General features: G+C 34.9%; 1 protein-coding gene across 2 annotated transcripts; it reads left to right on the forward strand.

Moving 5' to 3' along the window:
* Window positions 1-354: 354 nt before the first annotated feature.
* On the forward strand, window positions 355-25,149 carry LOC137929390 (uncharacterized protein CG7065-like). 2 transcript variants are annotated; one of them, XM_068772312.1, is made up of 22 exons: window positions 355-585; window positions 3,348-3,553; window positions 6,003-6,164; window positions 6,558-6,675; window positions 7,260-7,392; window positions 7,741-7,894; window positions 8,534-8,700; window positions 9,218-9,327; window positions 10,580-10,604; window positions 11,272-11,326; window positions 12,347-12,465; window positions 13,486-13,594; window positions 14,034-14,211; window positions 14,684-15,212; window positions 15,933-16,004; window positions 16,706-16,834; window positions 18,462-18,786; window positions 19,783-19,983; window positions 20,882-21,034; window positions 21,562-21,710; window positions 22,971-23,250; window positions 23,784-25,149. In XM_068772312.1, exons 2-22 carry the CDS (start codon window positions 3,455-3,457, stop codon window positions 25,044-25,046), a joined length of 4,530 nt encoding a protein of 1,509 aa, XP_068628413.1. In that variant the 5' UTR covers window positions 355-585; window positions 3,348-3,454; the 3' UTR covers window positions 25,047-25,149. The 2 variants fall into 2 exon arrangements, with proteins under 2 accessions (XP_068628413.1, XP_068628414.1); XM_068772313.1 differs by lacking the exon at window positions 3,348-3,553 and having other exon boundaries at window positions 356-585.
* The last annotated feature ends 320 nt before the right edge of the window (window positions 25,150-25,469 follow it).

Raw genomic sequence — 25,469 nt, forward strand, 5'->3', positions numbered from 1 at the left:
TTTAAAATACGACCATGAAACGGCTAAATAAATTAATAAACGCGTCTAAAAATTTCTTCAGAATTATTGACATCTATAATAATTATCTGTCCTTTTCACTCGTATGTCTAAGTGCAATTGAAAGGACGCTACATAAACTTTGTCCGGCAATCATAACACTTAAATTGAAAATGCATATAAGTTATAATTGCCTTAAAGTCCTGTTAAAAGCACACTTATTGAAAAACCTACCTACACCAGCACCAATTTTTAAAATGTATGAGAAGTTAAAGTATTTGATTGAATTTATGTAATAAATAAATTACTTTTAGAATTATAATAGAGAAAGGAATAATTTTATACCAGTCTACGGTGAAGCTTTATGGTTATGCTCTATGGCTTTTAATAGACCAAAGCATTAATTACTCAAGAAGTATTCAATAACTTTATTTACCAAGCAGTCTGCAAATGTAATATTATATGCGACACGTTTGTAACCGATATTTCACAATCCATTATTCCGAGAAACGTGAAAATAAATATAACGTAGTTGAGAATACCCGTCCAATAAATTACAAGATTCATAAAAACTGCGTATATTGACAGGTTAGTATATTCTATATAATTTATTGTAATTTTTTATGGTGTTAAACGGTATCGTTTGTTATAAATCCTTGAATTGTATAAATCAATGAAAAATAATAAAACACAAATGTATAAAGTGTTTGAGACGGATTTATTCACTTTGACTTTTGGTAAGTATTTCATATATTATCTAATTTAATTTTTTTCATTTATTTTGCCTGCCTTTTCTGAATTCTGACAGTACTTTGAGGAATTTGTTATATTTTATGTTATACAGGAACCGCTTATTAAAAATATTTTAAGGTTATGATCAATATAATTATACGTTTAATTATAACAATATTTGCGTGTTTGAAATAAGAAATTTCATTTAAACTATATGTTGGTTATCTAATATTATCTCTCAATGTCATATTTTTAATTATAAAGTAATATTAACTACTATCAATTTCATATTATTTTTCTAACAAATAGGGCATTAATAGCACATTATTTACAAGCATTAGTCTTTTAAACTGTGAAATCGGACTGATTCAAAATTTTTTTTTGTGAAATACCTCAAGTATTGAAAAAATAAACTTTGACGTTTACGAGTATGTAAGTGCGAAATTGTAGATTATTGTTTTTACTAAATACAATGACCTTTGAAATTGTTGAGGCATCTATCAAATTTTTAAATTAATGAAAAATACCTAAAAATGGGTATTAAACACATTAGTTTATAAAATCGTTCATTCATAGACTCCTACTCTTAAGTGTAAGCCTCTCCCAAAGATTAATATTAACAATTAAATATTTGACTTCAAGATCAAATCATACACAAGAAAAATTGTTTTCTCTGAAAATTTAAAATGATAAAAGGTCAGTAGCAAATTATTAGGTATTGTAGAAGTTAAACATATAGAAACATACATAGCCATAAATTTAGTAAATACTTCGATAAACACAAACCATAATTATTCAAGACTTTATCTTTATTATCAAGATAATTTCAGCTGCAGGGCATTCACTGCTGAATATAGGTTTGCCTCTCCCATAGATTTTTAATGAGACTAGTTGGAAGCAGCCTGAATTCAGCATTTTCCAATATTATGACCTTAACTTGGTTATGTGTCCACCTTGTGGGCAGACATCCTAAGCTGCGCTTTCTAGTCAGTGGTCTTCTCTACCACTTCAACTTGCCAATAGGCTGGGAAAATATATAAGAATGTATTTTCTATTGCCCTTTTACCTCTAGAGATTTTACATTTCTAGATGTAATTGAACCTTATGAACTAACTGTAGATCAAATCTGTTATTTAGGTAGTTATGTTTGTTAAGAAATTATGAATGTGGATTTAGAGATTAATTGATAGGTAAATTAACAAGTATAATTATAATTCTAGCCTACTTTTACACAAACAGGTGTAATTTGTTATCACATTACTACAAACAAGTAGTGTTATCTATCTCACTTGCTCTATCAAAACCATTTCTGATTAAATCTGATTTATGTATCAATGAGGAGTAATTTATATATATGTTACATAGCAACTTTCTGTAAATGTTATTCTGAGTATCTGAACTTGTAGTACTACTGTTTAGTCAATATTTATACTTTAGTCATGCCAATTATTTCAGTCTCTTACTGAGAAAGGTCTGGTTTCAAAAACAGTTCATAATACTTTTAAAACATATTAACATTGAAAATACTTGTAACAACTTTAACCTGGAATATTTTAATGTATGATATTAGACCATAAATATATATAGACTATCTTCCACACCTCTATTTTAACATAGATAGTGTCCAGATTTATATAATTGTACTTAAAATCGTTTTTACATTTTAATATCAAAAAGCAGAAAATAAGAATCACTGTATACCTTTTCTTGTAACTTGCAAAGGAAAGGAAGTTCATTGTACAGTGTGATTGGTTAAAGGCGTAAAAGCTTTAGAGAATGTATCTCTCATTAGCTGTTAATTATTGTTTGTGTGTACACCCTATCCAAAAATCAATGGTTTCAGAAATAAAAAATAATGTTATGATAATATAGTAAGAAAAAGCATTATCAAAGAGTAGATTACTACATAGCAAAATTATTCATTGTTTACTGTCTGTCCCAGCAGCCTTCGTACTGCCTGCGGCATTACAGTAATTTAATATAATATATTTCAGAGCGATCACTTTATTTATGATTGGAAATAGGTGTAAAAACTTTAAAGCTTTTGGCTGACTCATAAAGATATTTTTTATTTATGGAAAATGTATGTACAATAGGAATCAATGTCAGAGAGCCTCTCATTATTATTGCTGAATAAAAAATGTGTGTGACTGTAATTTAAATTCTTATAATTGAGAATGTGGATTAGCCATTAATGTGAGAATGAAAATTTTTGAAAATTTTCAGTAAATAATAATTTTTCTATTAAGTACTAGTATTTACTGAACTGAAATCTGGACTTAATTTTTTCCATTTCTTATGTGATTTAAAATGTGGAAAATGGTAATTGTTGCTAATTAATAAATACCAAAAGTTACCCAAGATATGTTTGTAGTGTTTTATCTTTGTTGTGATAAATTAAAAATGGTTATATTAACTTCATTAATGTTAGAAAAAAAGTTGATATAACATAAACATCAATATTCACATATGAAACAATTGCGGAAATTTAATTCAGTGTAAGTATTTTGATTGTGCAGTGATTGTAAGTATCAGTCAAAATAATTTTTTTTATTGTTAAAATAACTGTTTAAAGAAAAAGGAAAAACAGACAATCATACAAATGATGTGTTTTCCAGAGTTGAACATCAAGAAAGAAGACAAATAAAACAGAATCTTTATAATTAGTGAAAAATAGTTTATGATCACATTTGTGGTCATGAACTGGCAAGTGTAGTGCATCAAGATGGATCTACCCGACTGCCCTCCAGGAGCAGAGGGCTATGAAGATACAGTAACGGAAACCCCAAGAAAACCTGAAAAGGATGACTCTGTTTGCACTAAGGTAAATACATACAATTTTTTAATGTGTCACTGAATTATATAAGCTCTTTTTTGTAATAAAGTTTTGCCCCTGACTACAAATGTTTGGTATTTTATGTTATTTTAAGAAAAAACTGCATTATATACATATCAAATGTAGACTAGTTTCTGCATGCAAATAACGTAACAATGCAAATCAACATAAAACCCAAATACTACATGATTATCATTACCTGTTTTCCATATAATATTCATGAATAAAAACACAATTCATTGACTCTTTTTTTATTTATTCAATAGTATAAAGAAATAACTGTTACACTGCTATAACTTTAAATAGATGCATTAGATATATGAATTTTAGAACATATATTGAATATGTCTCTACTAACAATAATCTTCTATAACAGGGAATTCAATAGGAATAGCCTAAACTAATGTTGTATCAGTTAAACTTTGGCATACAGGTCATCAGTAAAAAAAAAAAAAAACAAAAAAATTATGAAGTTATTTATAATTATTAGAGGGTTATGTATAATGCATTAATAGTATTATATAAAATTTATTATTTTTTAATAAAAACACTACTAGCAGTCCCATGTCTATTGCATTTTTATGCTTCAATGTACTAACATCTCTAGATATTATTTTAGGAAAAAATACTGAATCTCTCTTCACATGTATGTAATATGTGAAGAGGTAAGTCAATGGTGTTCATAGTATATTAGGTATTGAAAAGCATAAATGATAATTATATATGACAACACGCACATTTCAATTTATATTTAATTAAACTTTCTCTCTGTTTGTAGGTTAAGTATAGTTTCTCATGTATCTACAATATATTTAGGATGGTGATATATAGAAAAATGATATTAAGATATATTATTTATTCATCATTATCATTTTACTGTAGTTGTGAAAACATAGTTTTAAATTGTGAGGCGCATCTGTGGTATTATTTTTCATAAAAAAATTACAAATTATTAAAATGGTATTTTTTTCCAATATTCCTCATCTGTGTATAGTGACATTTCTTCGCAGAGAATATTATCGTCGGGAAATTAAGATTTTATGAAAAGTGCTGTATAAGTTATATTTGTAAGAGAATTAGTTGTTTTACAACGTAAGCTTTTTTAGCTTTAGAATATGCAATGAAATTGTCCAAGGAACTTGTCATTGTGATTCGTCCAGTTAACTTTTTAATAATTAGGGTAACCTGACATTATATACATGGACATTTGACCGAAAGGAACAAGACCAAACTGGAATTGTAGATTATAATTTCGAATAGTTTGAATAACTAACTGTTAATTATAATAAAATCAAAGTTTTACTTTTTTCTATACTTTAGTATACCCGCCGGGGCAAGCTCGAGTAATGCTAGAGTTACACCGACTAAAACTTCTATGAAGTTCCTCCGTTATCGGTTTATGGCGGGCTCTGAGAACGTTTTCACAAATCCGCAGCCAACTGCGGCCGCCCACGCCTGCCCGTTTCAATAAAATAAATCTGCTCTTTTCCCCCCAAGCAAGGATGAACTGGACCCTAGACTGGAACTGGGTCCTTACTCTGAGCCTGTCCACCTAACATGGGCAAAGAACTCCAAGTCCATCACCGAGAAGTTAAAAGGACAAAGAGAGCAATTACAATAACAGGCCCCTTTTAGCCTCTTCCGGTAGATGAAGTCTTAGGCTCCGCCTTCACTCCGGGAGGAGGGACAGTCCGCAGCCACACACGGCCACCGCGGACTACCCTTACATCACACTCCTCACCATTTTCCTCGCCTTGGGTAAGAAGGCCGCAGCTACTGCACTCCCGGCCTGGAATAAGGCCTGGTTCGCGCCAGGCTTCATCTGGTGATAGTAAAAATAAACCTAAGCTAAATAAATGTTTTTAGAAATAATCTTCGACCAGTTGTCCATCGCTAAAATTGCAATTCGAATATGTGTTTGTCTGGTAATTATCTTGTCATATTATTTTTAAACAGATTATGGACCGTTATGCATTAGTTTAAATATTTATTGAACATATCACTCATTTTTTATCAAATATTTTTTACGGGAAATATTTCGGTAGTTTTGCGTGTTTTGTGCTGCGCGTGTGAAGCTAAGTAAGAATTAATTTTAATATTCTTTATGTGGTTGACGCAGTATGTTGGGTGGAAAAAAATAGGTGCAAAAAAGTTCTAGTGGAAATGATAAATTATGGTATAAAATATTTTCGTGTTATAACGCGTTGTGAGCCGGTAAGTATACTTTACGAGAGAGCACTTATTTTATTTAATACAAGCTTTAATAAATGTATAAATATGTATCAACTGTTTTATTTACTTTATTTTATCCCATTGTTTCGCCGAATACAAAAAAAAAATCATTTATGAGCGCGAATCCTACTGTGGCCCTTCTTTGGGTTCGTTTTCATTTATTGTATTTTAAATTATTTTAACATTTTTCTGAAAATCATTGCAGGCGGAGCAGGAGTTTCAAGAACATTTGAGCACTTTGAAGATAGAACTAGAAGATGGTAGCTTCAGGTGCATGGTGGAACCGCGAAACCGCGATGTGTCCTCCAAGTGGACCTATTTGTGCTACCCGTGCGCAGCGGTGTGCACCGGCGAGACCAGTCTACAGGTAAACTTCTTAGAGTGGCAAGGATCATCATTTTTAATATTTCAGCCCTAAGACGTCCACTACTGGGCATAAGATTCTCCTATAAATTTCCGACAATCGTAACAAGGTCGTCCGTCTAGCACGTGGATGGACATCCTACGCTGCGTTTGCTAGTTGTGGTCCCCTTTCCAAAACCTACACAGATGAAATCTGTACTACGCCAAGCCATTGCCATTTTAGCTTGCCAATTCGCTGGGCTATTTCGTTAACCTTAGTTCGTCTACGGATGTTTATATTAATTTTCGTATCCCCTATTAACGATAGAGCAGTTGCTGCAGTGTCTTTTGCCACTTCTAGCAGCGCCAATGTTTGCCGAAGAGGCAGTAAATTATGACATAAATTTTATGTTTCCAGTCGCACCTGTCTGGTAAGAAGCATAAAAATAAATTAGATCAGAAGAAAATTTGGCCCGTTTCCATTTTTGAGGAACATCCACACATTTTAAAAGAGAAAAATATCATCCAAAGCGGAGGTTAGTATTTCTAAACACTTGTACACCATAATGATACTGGTTTTACTTTCATTAAAACGTAATCTATAGAACGTTAAATATTTTAGTTTTAAAATTCGAAATTATCGAATTTTGTAGTCCTATTAAGAGCATTAAAAAAGTCAAATTTGTCTTACGGCTGTAAGTCCACAACCTTTAAAGCACTGCTGACTCATGTACAAAAAAATATTATAAAGCCATCTTTTACCAAGTAGAGCTCGCAATTTTTATAAAATAAATATTTTAGACAAATAGGTTTTTTTCCGTCTTATAAATTATTCGTAACGTCCCCTATTTACCTTCGAACCTAATGAAAAGCTTCAAAGGAGCCGCCCCCTTTGAAGCTTTTCATATACATTACGGCCACAGTTGTGAAACTACCATATAGAATAATTCTCATTTTCAATATCTTTTATTTCATATTGTTACTGGCTTAAATTCTTTTACACTTTGCTAGACCAAATCTGTTCATTTTTTTTATTTAAAGTAAAAAATATAAGAATGCTATACATATGAATGTTACACAAACTATAGACTATAATGTAATTGAAATAAACTGATTTTAGCGGCAGAGGAGATCGACGAAAAGGTGGGCAAGGAAGTGACCTTCCCTGATGTAGATGCTGACGAGTTGGATTTGAAGTTCAACAAATACAAGGAAGTAGAATGCCACATACAAGAGACGCTGGACGCAGTGAAGTACGATGCTTGTTTTATTAATCGTATTGCTCTTTCACTAGGAATATTTTTATTAATTGTGCAGTACATCTCGTCTTGTTTGTTAACAAATGTGTTTAAAGTTATTTTCATTTTACGCTTTTTATTTGCAGAATGTCTAAGTAATTGAATGAAATCAAATAGATGTTGCTGTAGATTATAGGTTCTCAATATTTTATGGACTCCTTTATAGGAGTTAGCCATCCTCTTTCAGGCATGGCCTGCACAAAAGACTATTCGTAACACCTAAAGTTAACAGACATTTGTTAAAAAGACCTTAATCAATTAGAATCCTTGCCAAAGTAAGAACTGTGAGTGCATTGTCCACAGAACTCCACTGTTGGGCTTGGAGTACCTAATCGAGCACTCACCGGACCGCCCTCGTTGCGAGCCGTCGTACACCTGCACGCTGTGCTCCAAGCAAGGCCACCCTCGCACCATCGTCAATCACCTCACCAGTTTCTGGCATCGTTACCGTTATGTGGTAATGTTTCGCTTCCAACTTTCACTAAACATTATTAAACTAATTTTTATTGATGTTATTCTGATCTTCTCTCTGGTATCTTCCCATGAGGTTCACAGATGGACATTGTGAATGATCATATTGTTAAAATAAATAATTAAATGAATAAACAAAGAGGCTCTTAGTAACTTTAGGCTATTTTTAGGCAGCAAAGTAAAAAGTATAGGGACAAATATAGAAGAGTAGCATTTGTTATGTTATATTGTTAAGATTATTGTTGATTGATTTGAAATGCGTCTTTAAATTTTTATTGAATCGTTGACGCTCAATATCACCATCTTTAGATTTAGATTTAACATAAAGAGCACTAAAAGATAAAAATTTGTTTCGTACTGCAATGACAAACAATTACACAAACAAAACGAATACCAAAAAAAAACTGAAGTCCAAAATCTGCACGAATAGGATACAACAGAATAAATATTATTAATTAATAAAAATATATCTGCAGGTATGATTGATGTGTGTCATAGTAGATACAGTTCTACATGCAAATGTACGTCAGTTATTCAGAAGCTGTGTCAATATCATTACGCCGTTCTAAAATTATGTTTAATATATTATTTATATTCGATTAAATGTAAATTAACTTTTCTCTAGGCACGCCATTTTCCGAAGGCGGAGATGAAGCTTGCTCCGCACAGGTGCCACGTGAAGCTCCGGGAAGGCGTGCTGACCATCGTGAACCGTTTGGCTCAACTCATCGAGCACAAGTACGGCCGCCTCAAGCCTACAAACATCGACAAAGAGGAATATGAAAAGAATAAGTTAGTGCAATTATTCTATATGTGCCAACTAAAAGTTCCCTGATTTATTTTACCAATCTGGCAATAAAAAACTTTTTTGATGCCATTTTGCTGAAAAAATTTGACCAATATTCTATTTCTTTATAGTTTTAGCTTATATAGTAAAAGAATAAGTTTATTGATATATTCTCTGGTTCTCTCCTAATGTTTGTATACTTTGAAATGAAATTTATTTGGTGGGTTAAGATTGGTGTATATTCCAAATCTAAAAGATTATTTTTCACAACCAAAGTTATTAAAAATATTCTTGGCACATTACATTGGCCACTTAGAAATTACAATCATGCCTTAAAAATGTTCCTAAGGTCTTTTTTTTAAATCTTTTAAAAGAAGAAGTATTCACGAGGCGTCTGCACAAGCTTTCATTACTTTATACTCATAAGTTACTTGTTAATTTTTAGACTTTACACCCACTCTCCATAAATAATTAATTCAATTCCGTTGTTCCCGATTTAAGAAAAATTACTTCTGTTTTCAGAGAAAGTATCTTTCAATGGATTTTCAAAGGATATCACTTTTCGGAACAACTTGGCCTCACTTTTGACGAATTTGTGGACGACGAACTTATTAACTCCTTGTCTAAGCCAGGTAAATAAATACAGACTAGTTATTTATTATACTTCATACTTCAGACTGAGTTAATAACAAGTTAAAGGGACAAGAACTGATCATAGCTAGCTTCAATTGTTAAGAAATGTAAAGACGCGTTTACATGCGATAATTTTTTTGAGTAATTAAGTACGTATTTTTCGATCGTTTGGAGTTTAATGGTTTTTCGGATTTTCCGACGTATTTCCTTCATTTTCTAAAAGACCTAGTCAAAGATTAAACACGAGTCAAAGCAAGAATATCCAAAATTACAGGTTAAATAAAAATTAATCCGAAAATATGCTGTCTTACGGTAAACCGGAACGGTCAACAGAAGAAAAACATAAGTTCGCACCATGCAAACGACGTTTAAGATTTATAATTTTTTCACCATGTAACCGCATCCTTTCTGAAATGTCTTACCGATAAGAAATTGACTTGTTTCTTTGTTTAGGATTAGTAATCCGTCGTTTACACATGCAGAGTATAATAATTCAAATACCTCGAGGAGTATTGTGACATGTTTTAATCTATTAATTATTAGGACGGAATATAATTATCCTAATAAGATTAATATTATATAATTTACTTTATGAGTTGTAAATTAATATATTTATGGAATTATATATTTAATAAATATTTCGTCGAAAATTATAGTGACTCGACAAATAGAGTTTATAGCCTATAGCAACACAATTTTTAGCACAGCTTAAATTAATTTGTCTTTATTTATGGTATAAACGATGTTAACGATGATCCAAAGGGCGCTCGCTGTTGGATATAGGCGGAGATTTATAGATTTCCAATATGGTTTAAGAGTGGATGCTCTCCATTTCAAAACCTTAAGGCTTAGCTTGCCTCTATTTAATGGAATCAGGCGTTACTTCGCGGAAGTCCATCCTAAGTAAGAAAAGGACCAATATTTAGCCACTTCCGCACATGCAGTGGTAGTCGTGCAATGAAATGCACCGCCCGCCAGCCCGCTGATAAATGCGCATGCGGCAAACAATGCGAATCACACAACCGCCACCACCAAATCACTCAACACGTGTTTCACCCCTCCACGGGGCATCTTCAGGAGCTATGTTACACTGATTAGTGCCAAACACAGAGACTTAGCTTGCCTCTGCTGTGTAATATTTAACTTCATCCACGGATCTCTATCCAGATTCTTAGTACATTATAAATATAGTATCTAGACATTATAATTATAAGTGACGTATTAATATTCAGACATTGCTCTGTTTAACAGATTCATCATTCTCTAAGGATGTAAGGTAAGATCAATTTATTTTCCTAATACATGTGTCAGCATAGTTCTATTACAAATTTTTAAATCCATATTGATATGGTCAGAGATAGGAGAGTTATACTCTAACCAGCGCACAAGTAGATGTAGTTACCAAACTCACTCGGCTCTATGCACCCATAAACATTCTAGAAACAAAAGCACTTTCCATAATAAGCCAATGCATGAACTGTAAATAAATATTAATTATGCCATAATCCATAGAATATTAATAATTATTATTTGGTATTTATGTAATACCTATTCGATATAAAACATACATCACTATATATGTATATAGTGATGTATTTATTTGTATATATAACTATATGTACTAAGTGCATTGTATTCTCAAATATGTAGTATGTCTTATATCTATTACATATGCAATGAACTACCCTTTCCTTTATATCTCTCGTCTCCATCCATAGTACGTGGTACGGTACAGATCCCGAGCAATAAGACATGTTGTACCAACTCTGCATGGGATCGTTTAACTTAATCTCATCAAAAAATTCTTTGTGTTACATATACTCCTCGATTATATTTTCATTGTTATTTTGATGGTCAACAAAGTGTAAATAAATAAAAAAATCTACTAAATAATCATTATTTTATGATACTTTTTCTAATATTCTTGTTATTTGGAATTTTAGAAATCCATCGCCTCCCGTTGTACCAGCACCCACTAAACCCGCTCCAAGCAGTACGGTAAGTTTGTAGCGAAACAATCGCAATTGTCAAAACGTTTTCCCTTATCTGTCAATCCATTCGTTCTACGCATGCAAATAAATCTACGGACGCGCGTAGTAGGATCTGTATGCAGTTGTCAAAACCGCGTCTCAGACCGAAAAATATTAAAAATTATAAGAATGTCGGACTGCTTCATGTGACGTATGAGTTGTTTTTTGTGAAGTTGTGGTAAATCTTTAGTGCCATGATTGAATAAGGAATTAAAAATTATCTTAAATCAATTCTGAATCTTAGACCGTCGCGCGTCGCCCATCGTAACTATAACTTAAAGGAGGCGTAATGTTATTCATATTATATATGTTATATATATATATATATATGTATATTCATGCAATTATTATTTCTAACCGTTCCAACACGTCCATCCGCAATCCTTTGCTACAGGTATGCAGCACGTCATAGGTATGACCGTGCGGTAAACTATGTCCCGACTTTAATAAATGTTTAGAAAAATGAGATCTTTCAGGGCGATTATTCCTATACGCGGAAATATGTTCCTTACAACGAATGTTAAAATTTCAACCAGTTTCACCCACGTACACCCCATCACATCCACCACACTTTAACCTATAGATACCCGACTTCCTGCCAACCTCGGTTTTTTCTTTGCCGTTGCAAATTGCACGCCGAATAGTGTTGTTGGTTCTGAACGCCACATAAACGCCGTTTTTCCTTAATATTTTAGATATTTTTTCAGATATTGGTCCTATTGGCTAAATATTGGTTCTTTTCTTGCTTATATACATGTATGTGTATATATATGAATAGACTATCTTAATTTTAAGCATTTTTTTATATTCGTTCCTAAAAGATTTTTTAATTAATATACTAAATTAGTCGCCTATAGTTTCAATCTCGCCTTACCACAATACGTGTGTATTTTGTAATGCGGATTCTTAATTATACTTCCACGTTCATAGATTTCTTCCAGAGAATTTTAAAAAAAAAATTAATCGTCTTTACATGTGAATGGAGCAGCGTCTTGGCGCACGGCAAACGAAGCGTCACGCTTCCACCGAGTCTTTGTCGGATATCAGTGACAACGATCTGCAGCGCCCGAGTGACGGTGGCGGGGACAGCGACCGCCCCGATGACAGGTAACTTCCGGAATTATTCGCGCAACTGATTAAAAATCGTTTCCAAAGTGTTCCAGGTGGCGCCCCTGAGGTCCGGGGACTCGACGGTCTACATTGGCGTACTAAGTCCGATAGCGAAGAACTAAAATGTTGGCTTGACCTCACCTTTCAATATAGACAGATATTATTTTAAAAAGCTCAGCAACTGTTACTTGTAAAAACTTGCATATTCCGTAGACAGTTCTTGTCGAGATCCCGTCCCATATTTACGATAGGGCCGTTAACGTGAGGCCTCCAATAGCGGCGGCCATTAAAAACAAAACCCGTGACGAATTGTTAAACTGCTGCCGCCGTCCACAATGCTTGTTTAAGACATACAAAGGAAAGAAATACAACTTGCAAGCTATTAAATCGTAATTGTAATTTAGCTGCAACGTAAATTTTTGTAGTTCTAATCTTTAGAATGTAGTCGCTGGTTTAAGTGTAGTTGCAGGGAGTCCACAATGAGATACCATCCAAAACTTTGAAAGTAACGGAAATAAAGTCTGGGGACCTCTGTTCTCTGCTATATTCCCTGGATTGTGATAATATGTGCTCTTTCAACTACACTTGTAAGCGAGTGAAAGAGACAGACATCTAAATATGCAGTTAAATGAGTACCCAATTTGTTTTAGAAAAAACATAGGGATTATCAATTTTTTTTCTAATATAATCTAAAAATTCCATTGAAGTGTACCTTGTGTTATCTTTATTAAAACTATTAAAGGAAAAGTTGGCATAACAATTTGATTTTATTAATAAACATTAATTTATTTAATTTTTATTAATAGTACATTTAATGCATACATTAAATATTTTATCGTGTCTTTATTTTGGAAGTTATGTTTATGGCCGATTGTAAAAATGGATTTGTAATCCTTTTAAACGTAGCTGATGTTGTCGCCTGTTATTTAAATTGCAATAACTTAGTTTTAATTTTTATTACTTGTGGCAAACCCTGTTGTAAGTAAAAAAATTGTAAAGTTTTATTTTAAATTTCAGAGATAAATACGAGTCGTCACGAAGGCCATCTCATGAAAAGTTTCCGGATAAATACTCCAGCACATATCGCTCACGTTATGCTTCAAGAAATAATCAAGATAAAGAAAAGGTATTTTTATGTGACAATGTTAATCCTTTGATAAAGGATAGATTAGCTAGATTCTGTAACCTATTTTTGTAAACAAATTTTGCTTATTAACATTAGATGGATAAATTAATGTCCCTGGGCTTACATGAGAGGAACAAGTATTCAAATATTAAAGTAAATAACATCAAATGCACCAATATATCAATACTCGGACAAACCTCAAGTATGATATCAAGTTTCTTGATTTCATTGTGTCCCAACTTAGTAAGCTCACTGCGGGACGTATTACCCACAGAGATTATCAATAAGATCACTTAAAAGCCGCTTGCATCCGACATTTTTCTTATATAAAATTTATTACCGGGAAAATAAAGTAGTAAGGACTAGTCGGACTAAACTAATATTATATTAATAGTTGTTACTGGTAACATTATACGCTGACAATGTTTTTAATAATTAGTTCAGGGTATCGTCGAATCATGATTATAAAATGAAGTTAGTAGTAGAGACGAAGCAAGCTTCGATTGAAGCAGCTCGTAAAATACTCGCATACCACAAGAAGAATCCGGAGAAACACCCGCTGTACCCCGAAGAATGGAAAAAGTTTTGGAACAAACGCTATAAAGAAATACAAGCAGGTACATATGAGAACTTTTTCATTACACGTAAAATGAACAAATGTACTACTACATATATAGGTATATCTAGAACCGTAACACTTAAAGACTAGAGGAATTATAATTATATAAAGGTCAGCTAAGAACAAATACCGAAACTCCTCCCGCAAGGTGCTTTAAGGGCCATTCATGTAAAAAATATATATATTGTCGAAGTATAGCTCTTATAGTTGTAGAACTTCGCCAGAATGTTTTTTTTGGAAGTATGTAATGCTATCTGTACCGGTATTTGGCAGTATTGAACAGTTTAAAGCATCACAACTTGCTTATTTACAGTTATTCTAAACTTGCCTAACACTTGCCTAGATGGTTCACTTTGGATTATATCTTTAATTTGTGAGCTCGTGATTTTAAGAAAACCTTAAATTAAAATTTCACACAAAAAAACTTTGAAGAGATACCTAAACAGAATCTGTACGTATTATCATTACAGAGGGAAAAGACCCGTCAAAACATGATTTTAAACCGGAATGGATTTCATATTGGACGGTGCGCATGAAAGAGCTGCACGACGATGAGCTTCGTCTGAACATTAACGAGTTGTACCGCAGAATGGGGGTGGCGCCGTCCGATCTACACGATTATGAAAAACAATCCTCCGACGGCCGCAGGTCACCAAAAAGACGATTATCAAACCCGAGAAGTAGCCGCTCTCCACTAAGAAGACGATCGCCCGAGTCACGTAGGAGATCTCCAGTCTCAAGAAGATCACCAGACACGAGAAGAAGGTCTCCTGATCTGCGGAGACGATCGCCTGATTCTAGAAGGCGATCTCCTGATCTCCGTAGACATTCTCCTGAATTTAGAAGACGTTCTCCAGACCTGAGGCGGAGATCGCCTATCCCGAGAAGGAATTCTCCAGATTACCATCGTCACCCGACATCTCCTAGGCGCATGTCACCATATTCAAGGCGCAGGAGTCAAGAAGGGCGGCGCTCGATTGATTACCATCGAGATAAAAGGTAAGTTATTTTGAAATATTTATGAATCACTTTATAGTGAGTTAACCTTAACATAAACAATAAGTACATTGTCTCTTTATTTCATATGATCCCATGTATTTTACATTAGAACAACAGTCCTCACTGTTAAGGTAGTCCTTGCTTTACCTAAAATAGTTTGTTTAGATTAGTTGCTCCAAATCATATGCTTGGCTGCATTACATAACAAGTTTACTGTGTTTTAAGACTCTATAGCTATAGTTCATTTTTTTGTCCATAAACTCAAATTTATATCTATATAGGATCATTTATATTGACCTCTTGTGTGTGTCATAAGCAGAATTCCAGAAAAGCCCAATTTAATAGAAAATAGAATCAAACTAGACTCCTGGTATTAGCATTCTTCATTTCAAAGCGGGTAGGTTTCCTAACGCGCCCTGATCCGATATAATTGTACGCAGAACACGCTGACCATCACCTGGAAACTTGTTCATGAGCAATGGCAATCCTATATAATTAATGTACAAAGTGTGAATTAATTGAGACTGTATCCAAGGAATCGAACCCGAGACCTACGATCGCAAGTCTCAGTCCTCTACCACTGGGATGCAACTACTTAGGTATAAAAGTTTAAGAACATATCTATGCCAATAGTCAATGATTAAGCGTATTTTTAATGTAAATATCTAGTATGAAATATAAAAAATACTCAGAACATATAAAAATTGATGTATATGGCAGATCCCCTGTGCCGCGACGTCGATCACCGGAGCACCGGCGCAGCCCTATGCGGTCTCGGAGTCCTCACAAGAAGTACGTACATATTTTACTCCTTACAATTTCTTTAATGAACTTCTTGACACTCATTTACAATTGATAATGGTCAATAAATAATTTATTTATTACACATAAAAGACTTAAATTTAGGATAAAAATAAAACAGAACGTACTATTTTTAAATTATTTTTTAAATTATTTTTCCAATTTAAATACACAAAAAACTAATAATAATTACGAACACTATTAAAAAATAAAAGGAATTAAAATAGACATTCGTTAGTTGTACCCGTTTCGAATGTTTGTCTGTGTGTCTCTCTTTCACGCTCTCTGTGCGTGTGCGTGTGTGTGGGAGAGAGAGTGTACGTGTCAATGTAAGATAGAGTGTGTGTGTGTATGTGTATGCCTCTGTACATAAAAACAATGTAGTAAATCATTATTGTCCTTCGACCTACTAGTTACTAGTTGAATTTGTGGACAATTGTTTTTAGCTAAATAACAGTTTTTTAAGGTCACTGATGTAGCTTGTACTGTGTATTGCTTGCCTGAAGTGGCAGTAAGCGGGGCAGATCGCTCAGTGCTAGACGCGTGGCCTCCACTAGTTGAACCGACGAAGATTGCAGAAAGTCGTCAAATGCGGGCAGCGCAAAGCTGGTCATCGTTGCGATCTTTGGGGGTGGCCTGTGTCTTGCAGTGGTAGTCCAGTATTTAATGGATAAATTGTTATTTGTGTTCAGAAGCCCAGCCAGTAGGCATAGTGTGGAAAGTGTTCGTCGCAGTGACGCGCGTGGCTCGCAACGCAACCTCAGCCCGCAGCCCGCACCCTCCATGCAGACTGTGCTGATCTCCGACGACGAGTTGTGTCCGTATGTACACAAACGCTTATTCTTAGCCGTGTGCTTTGATAGAACAGCCGCAATTATAGATACTTTTTCAAAACACTGCTAACACCTTCACACCATCTCATTTCCTTCTCTCCGGTTCTCTCTCTCTCTTTCATTCTCCCCTGTGCTCACTTGCAACACACCTCCGTGGTGACCCTTTGATGGATAAAAGCGAGCAATCACATACATAGCTTGTATTAATGTTTAATTAAATATGTAGTCCTATCATTCACGTCTTATCATAGAAAAAAAATAATTGTAGTTCTATTATCTTACTATACGTCCGTGCAGACTTTTTTCTGCCAAAAGTAATTTGCTTGTTTAATTAATTCCAATAGAAAATATTAATTAATGTAACATATTTCAGATTGATTATTTTATTAAAGTGATTGGAAATAGATATAAAAGCTTTTAAAATTTAGCTTACAAAAAGTCTCCTTTTAATCTTTTACATTTTAACCAATAACATTGTACATACATACATTATTTACAGAGTAACTAGAAATATGTGAAAATCTTTAAGGCCTTTACCATCAATTCAACCTGTAATCAATTGCTCTTTGCAAATAAACAAAACATAAAGAAGCATTATGAAGAGTTAACAGTAATATATATAACTAGTATGTGACTATAGTTTTTTAGTTTTAAAAGTGAAAATGCTCAGTGTATGTAGCAGATCACAATATACTATTAAGATGTCCTAGGCAAAGGATTTCAAAAATATTTAAATTTTATATGGCATGTAACCGCGCAAGGTAATCCTTTTAGTGATTAATGAGCAATTGAGATTTTGTTTTTAGATCACTATTCAATCGATTGTTGTATACAGGTTTCGTAAACTAGAAATTAATGGTAAATAATAACTATTATTTTTATTTTAATTATCTACCATATTGAATATCGAAAAGCTCACCGCCAACTCAGCTGGGTTTTTTTTTAAAATTCTACACGCCCACTGCAAGGCATAACCCTCCCATAAAAGTCTCTATGGAGTTACCCCATAATCGCCACGCTTGGCGGGCTGGTTGACGAACGCAGTACGATCTTATAGTATGCAGAGAACGCTGTTTCCCTTCCTCTAGCTACTTGTTTGTCAGCAGTGGCAACCCTATATAATGAATACACAAAGAGGAAATTATATAATTCCCGGGAATCGAGCCCGCGACCTACGATCACAAGTTTTATTCCTCTACCGCCGGGCTTCCAATGCTTTAATACAGCAATTATAGCAATCAATTCTTAAGACGTGTTTTCGTTCAAAAGTTCTTTAGACTCTGATAGACTTTTTTTATCAATTTGAAAAATTGTTCCAAGTTTTTTAATTATTACTTGCTAATTTAGAGGCTACTGACAATAGTTTATTAAAGAAGTTCCATAAGTTACAATCTGTGCCTAGAGCTTTTTATATTTTTCTATTTACATTTCATGTTTATGTTGAATGTAATGTACTGAACCTTTTCTCTAAGTACGTTATTTGTTTCATACTATAAATTACTCGAATACCTCCCCCACCCCCTTTGTAGTACAAATATTGTATCAATATCGTACAGTGTACTCGGTAAAATAAACTCGTGCAGCATAGTGATGTGAAATTTTATTTTGTGTTTAGTGATGACGGCCTTTCTCCGTGGAATTCAGATGACGATATTGAGTCTGTTGATCCAATGAAAGACACCCGGTCGCGCGGGGACTGCGTGGCGTCTCGCAACCCTCGATCACATCACGGTCGGCACGGGTCGCGCGGGCCTCCCAGGTCGCACGGGTCCCGCGCCCAGCAATCATCGCAGAGCACGACGCACGCGGGCGCGCAAGACTTTGGTCCCACTGACAATGTGGTAGCCACGCTGCGTCTACTAGTTGCGCTCGAGGACTACCTCGGCAGTCTTGGGCCCAAGGTTGTCGATTTGTTGACGGAAGCGCTAAAAATGGAAAAGGTAAATTTTTAAAAATCACTATAATCATAATTATTTCATATGTAGGACATTCATTGCTCGACTAAGGCCTTCCCCATATATTTCTTTCATCCAGCGTTGTACACTGCGGTTGCCGATCCGTGGTCTTAACTTCAAAACCTCATAGTCACAGCAGCTATATATGTGGTTGATGTTCCAAAAGTTGTAGTAATACTGAGGTACCAACAAACTGGTTATTAATTGTTGGTCTGATGAAAGCAAAATAAGCCCATGGCATCAAGAAATGTTGCTGTGTTTTATTTTAATTTTAGTTTTAATCGATTAGAAGTTTGTTAGTTTATGGAAGAAATTACCATACACTTTGTTGTCTTTCAAATTCGAGTGTTTTTAATATCAATTGTAAATCTAATCAAATACAATATAGTAGTGGGCGCGATAACGTATGTTCTAAAATATGGTTGCAGACACTAAGCTTCGATTTTTAATGTCGGTTTTTATTTCTTTAAGAAGACGTGCTAGCATTAATACCCTTTTTTTCTTGTGTATACAGCGTGATTGCTTATAGTAGCAAATGTATTAAATATATATAAGTAAAGCTCATTTGCTGTAAACTTATGTACAGTACATCCTGTATAGAAAATAATGTTTACATAAATAATAACCAACGTAAATACAATAGAAAAAGAAGAAACTTTTTTATATTGAGATCACTACTTATTTAAATAAATTTTTGTACTCCACTGAAGGTTTACATTTAAGTTCAAACATAAATCGAGATTTTAATAACATAAACTATAATAATTAACGTGTTAACTAATGATTTAGGAATATTGCTTGATTATAAGATGCAATCATTTTAACGGTTAAATAGAACTTAGTAAATATACTGCTATGTTTTAAGACCAAAAATAGGAAGGTTCCGTGGCATTCATTAGTCAATATTTAGGCAGATGTGCCAGTTTTGTGTTTTAGTGAGAACAATAGGTTATATATATATATGTATAAATGTATGTTCAGGAGAAGGGAAATTCATCTGAAGAGCTGCTGGAACGCGAGGGCGTGGTGGCGCTGCTGGAGACGGCCAAGGAAAAGCTGAAGGGCGCCGTGCAGGCGGGGCTGGTGACAGGCAGTGCAGCGAGCGCCGTGCGGGCCGCCGTCGTGCGCCTCGCCGCCACACTCTACGAGGCCGACAAGCGCCGCAGACGAAAGCAGACGCAGGTGCCCCCTCTTTTTAATCTTTCACAAACTCGAACACATAGTAAAGCGCTGATTTACCGCGGAAATTGTATAATTGCTTTTGTATCTCTATTTATGTATTTTATGTTATATAATATAATTTTTAACCCAAATCCCACCATTATTTATGATTGCGCACATATAGAAACGACTGCTTTTAAAAGTTCAAAAATAAAAATAACTCTGGATTCCTTACTCCAAATCAGCGCTTTTCTGTGGTTTTAACTTTACTGCAGTATACAGTTTATTACGGGTTCTCATTCTTGGCACTCTCGCATATGTAGTATCTTACCTGTAATGATTTTAATTAAAGCCAACAATAAACCTTCCTTGTTTTTTCTCCAAACATAACTCAGCGAAATGCTAAGTTAGCATACAGGCAGGCCACATAGCGCGGAGAACAAATAGCCTCTGGGGCATTAAGGCTTGTGTACATAAAACGTCAATCTAACACAAAATATTTCCACCAATGTACTGAACAACTTGAAATTTGGAAAATTTATTCCTTTTACCGAGTAGAGGTTAGCTAAGAAAAGGATTTAAAGAAATTTCACCAGTTTATTAAAGAAATGCATATTTTATAAATCTAAATCTCATTGGAATTTTAAAAATTACAAACAATGGATTTTATAAAATTACCCCAATAAAAAGTAGTGCGAGATGGGGACGGACAGCAAGTAAAATATAAAATAGAGAAATTAATCTTAATGAACGAAAATACAACATTTTATCTCTATTATTCTTTTATTTAAGTTTAGTCAAAAGGTATTATGACCATGGCTGTGTATGCCGACTAAAGATAAATGTTATACAAAACTTAAAGAACACGTTAATTGTATTTGTTTTGCTGTTGGCGTGCCTAATCAATATAAAGTTTCAGAGTAAGAACTCGGAGGCAGCTGAGCCGGTGGCGGTGGCGGGTGTGGGCGCTGTGGAGCGCGCGGAGATTGCGTCGCAGATGGCCGCCGCGCTCGTGGCCGAGGGCCGCACCGACGTTTCGCCAGAAGAGCTCGCACAACTCGTCGAGGCTGTGGTCAGACCCCACAACTACTTCTTAATACACAAAGTTTTGTGTGATAAAAGTGCAAATTAATGAACTTTTATGTAATTTTAAACTAACGTCATTTGTTTGTTGAATCTTATGATTTATAGCAAACTACGTACAAAGTTTGCTATAAATCATAAGATTTAACCATAGCGTACATAGCGCAGTAGATGATATCATACCGCACAGAACAAATAGCAGACGGGGCTTAAAAGTTCTAGAGTAGAGACTGTGGAACGACAAGCACAGTGTACGAAGGAAGTCCAGACAGAAAGATCTTGTGGAAATCGTCCTCTAGACCATAGAAATACAATGGTACTGGAGCAATAAGTCCGGCTACAACTGAAATGATGATGATAGAGTTTGATTAAGGCTTATCTGATATTAATTTTTTTTTTTAAATTATCACTGGTTGACATCAGTAATAGATATATAAACTGAAAAGAATTAGACTCAAATATTAAGGGATTGTATAAAATGAATGAACATTTTTAAATGTCATGAATATTTTAAAGGTTGGAATGGCTGAGGCGAAAAAACGAGAAGTGGAAGCCATGAGACAAGCACGAGATAAAGGCTCCTCCATGGGGCCTGCTAAGTCTGCGTTGAACAGGTCCAGCGCGTCGGCTCTGCAAATGTTACAGTCTGCCTACGATGATAAAAAGTATGTTGCATGAATATTGTTAACATAAAATGGTTTTTAAACATAATTTAAAAAAATATATAAGAAGTTTAAGATCCAGAGAAGGTACGTGCTAAATGTTAGAAATTATTTTTAAGAATGTATTTCCTTGTCTATGGTTTATTATATATTAACAGAAACAAGAGATTAATCTATATTGAATATAACACTTACTAAAACATATGAAAGAGTTCTCATTTGATATTGAAAATTGTATTGTTATTATTTTATGGATAATTCATTTATTTATTTAAAAATTTTATACTGATTGTTTATTTTACTACAATAAAATAATCGTTGGTGAAGATAGATGATTGTGATCAACCAATACATCCAACTCTTTGGCGCTGATGAGCTATTGACTCTTGCATATCGGAACATGTCCGTTTCTTCATAGCTACACCGAATTTGAAAAGTTTTAAAAACGCTGGGTCTATGCCTCTTAATTTTATAATCTCACCCAGGAATTAGGACTTTGGTTACTTATTTTACCAGATTGCCTCTAACTGGACACAAGGTGGGCCCTAAAAAGGCCAAAGCTCACAGTCGGTTGTTATTATAAGAACTTTATAATAATAACACCAAGTCAGTCCAAACGGTCCACTTTATATGTACTTGCTATGTTTATCATCATATCAGTGATAGACGTCAACTGCAAGGCGTAAGCCCTTCTTTGCCAAAGATCGCCATGAATGCCAGTGTTTCGCTGTCCGCGTTCAGCGATTTCATGCGACTTTGACTATATCGTCGGTCCACCTAGAAGTCGGCCAAACCGCGCCACTTTGGCTCGTTCGAAATTTAAAAACAATGTCATCGGTCTACATTACAGAATTGTCTGGTTTGTATTTATTTTTTGTGTTTTTTATACATAATAATAATATCAAGTCAAAGGATGTACAGTGTGGGTGGGGCACATCACTCGGACGTGATCTTGCGTGGCAACCATGGGCCAGCAGACTCTGCGTAGGTAGGCCCCCATTAGGTCGACCAAAGATATCGTTAAATTCATGGGAAGTCGTTTGATGCGAGCAGCGCCGGACCTGTCATCATGGCGATCTTTGGGGGAGGGCTGTGCCTAGCAGTGGGCGTCTATTGGCTGAAAAGAAGAAAAAAAAATATGGAACAGTTAATTTTCTTCGTTCATTAAAAAAAATAATAAAAATTAAAAAATTAACACATTACTATCTAGTTGAGAAAGTAAGAAAGAAATGGGCTAATTAAAATTAAATTAATCGTTCACAGTGCACTCGCACAAAGGGAAGACGCGGCAGATGCGATGGATGGTCTCTCAGATTCAGATTTAGAAACATTGTTGAAGAACTTCAATGAATTATCTGCAGAAGAACAGCACAGTCTGATTGCTTACCTCAAAAAGCTTGAAGTACGGGAGCCCCAGCGCGTGGAGAAGCTGCGGCAGTTCGTCGGCGCCGCGGCGGCCAGTGCATCTCGCCTCGCTCCTGAATGTCCGGACACGAAGCCCGTAGCCATAGAGAGCGACGATGACGATTACACCGTTGAAGAGGTTAGTATTGTTCAGACGTCGGTGTTGGGTTTACAGAATCGTACCCCGTGTAATTCTATGTTCTGTCTCTAAACCATGTGGCGGCGTGATGGAAGCTGTTTGCAAACCAATTGGCTTCGTCAGAATCGAGGTCGGTTCGTATATCACATGGGTCACCAACTCCCTAAAAAATCTTTGCCGGAGTTTCGTTCGCCACTTTTCCCGTAGCGCTAACGCTGAAAATTATAGTATTGTTAGCCAGATACCAGCAACCGACCTAGGCGTAGTCTAGTCGTCCGTATGTCATCCTCCACGATTGCCGAGTCGGAAAGCAAAATGAGTATTTACGATAGGTCCCAGCCCAAGTCGAAGTCCTCATGTGGATCCTCTTGAATCTAATCACTGGAGTCCACCTAAGCGATCCAAGACCTTAGTATCATCCCAATTCGGTGAAATAGTTGTATATAGCGGGGCGAGCTGAAGCTCTCAAGGGAGCCAAATAGAGAGAGAAATCGCGTAAGGAATGTTATCATTTGATATTCTTTTTTGTGCAGGTCTTTAAATCTGCAGCACAAAAAGTGAAAGAAAATCAGATTCAACAAGAGATGGAAATTGTAAAGAAATCATTGGAAGAGACAAACACGTCGAACGAACCTGACGCAACAGCGACTGTGAACCCTATGCAGATTACTATTCAGTCATCGGCTGCAGACCTACTGGCATTAGTTCAGGCTTCAATTCAGTCCAGCACGCCGACGTCTGCCAACCAAACCTCCGAAGTTGTAAGCAGCACCAGTCAACTGAGATCCTTTGGCGATATCCCCGAACTGCCCACAATAGAGTCAAGAAACTCGCCAATTAACGTTAGATCTAACTCCGTGATGTCAGAACCTCCTGTATTTCAAAGCAACCAATCTCCTAGCAAATATCACGGATTAACACTCGATTCTCCGCAACAGCTGATACAGTTTGGTGTCAATCTCGGTAATTCCATTGAAAATTACAGTCATAATAGTAACCAAAATGTGCTCGGCCAAAATAGACAATTTCCTATGTTGGACATTCCACAAAGTTTAATGGCAAGTGGTAAACAACTATACATGGGAGATGGTACACAATTCCCGACGACGGACAATATGCAACATGTAATACAAGATAGTAGGCAACCATTAATTAACGATAGTAAACAATCATTAATTAATGATAATAGACAACCGTTTACAGAATATAGACAATCTTTGCTTGGAGATGGCAGGCAAAGTTTATTGTCAGACAATAAACCTAATTTAATGGCAGATACTAAACCTTTCGCAACAGGAAACGTAGGGTCAGCTTTTAGGACTGATATCAGACAAACTTTTATGACAGACAGTAGACAACCTTTATTGTCGGACAATAGACAATTTTTAATGACGGACAATAAACAATCTTTAATGACAGACAATAGACAATTTTTAATGACAGACAATAGACAATCATTAATGACAGACAACAGACTATCTATGATGACAGACAATTTACAATCTTCAACGACAAATAACAAGCAGCCATTATTAACTGATAACAGGCAACCTTTTGTACCAGACAATAGAGAAACAATGCAATCGGGCTACGATGTATACAATCGAGGGAATTCTTATAACCGTGGTGGGCGCGGAAATTCCAGGAACGGTATTATGCCGGATAACTTCAGTTTTCGGCCTAAACTGAACCCACAAAATTTTAACAGCAATGTAACAGCGAATGTAAACTTTAGGGGACGAGGGGGCCGGCGCGGGTTTAGCGGCGCGCGGGGCCGCGGCAGAGGGAGAGTTTAAATAAACTTTTTTATTTATAGTAAATACTCTGTACTTTTATTTTACGTTTACACTGTTGTTTTAATACGTGTATTTCAAATTCTAAATAAAAAAATATATCTGACGATCGTTTTTTTATAACTATTTCAATAGCAAGCAAAAATACCTTTTATAATAATAGAAACATTAATAAATCACAACTTAAATTAATTTCCATTTAGTTGTGAGCATGTTCCTAAAGAAGGCATCATATTTAGAAATATACGGAAAGTAAATATTCTTTTACGTGCAGCGTTAAACGTGTAATCCTTTTGTGATGTTTGTAAGTCTTATATATACAATAAATAAAAAAAATCTCTTAAAAAATGATGTTCTAAAATTAAAGAAAGCAGCAGCGACATTAAAATTAAAAATTTATCATTTTAATAGTTAAATTCTTATTAA

This window comes from Battus philenor, unplaced genomic scaffold (genome assembly GCF_028537555.1).
Source record: "Battus philenor isolate CCGP_79_NKW_IND1 unplaced genomic scaffold, ilBatPhil1.0.hap1 SCAF_5, whole genome shotgun sequence".
Taxonomy (NCBI): Eukaryota; Metazoa; Arthropoda; class Insecta; order Lepidoptera; family Papilionidae; genus Battus; species Battus philenor.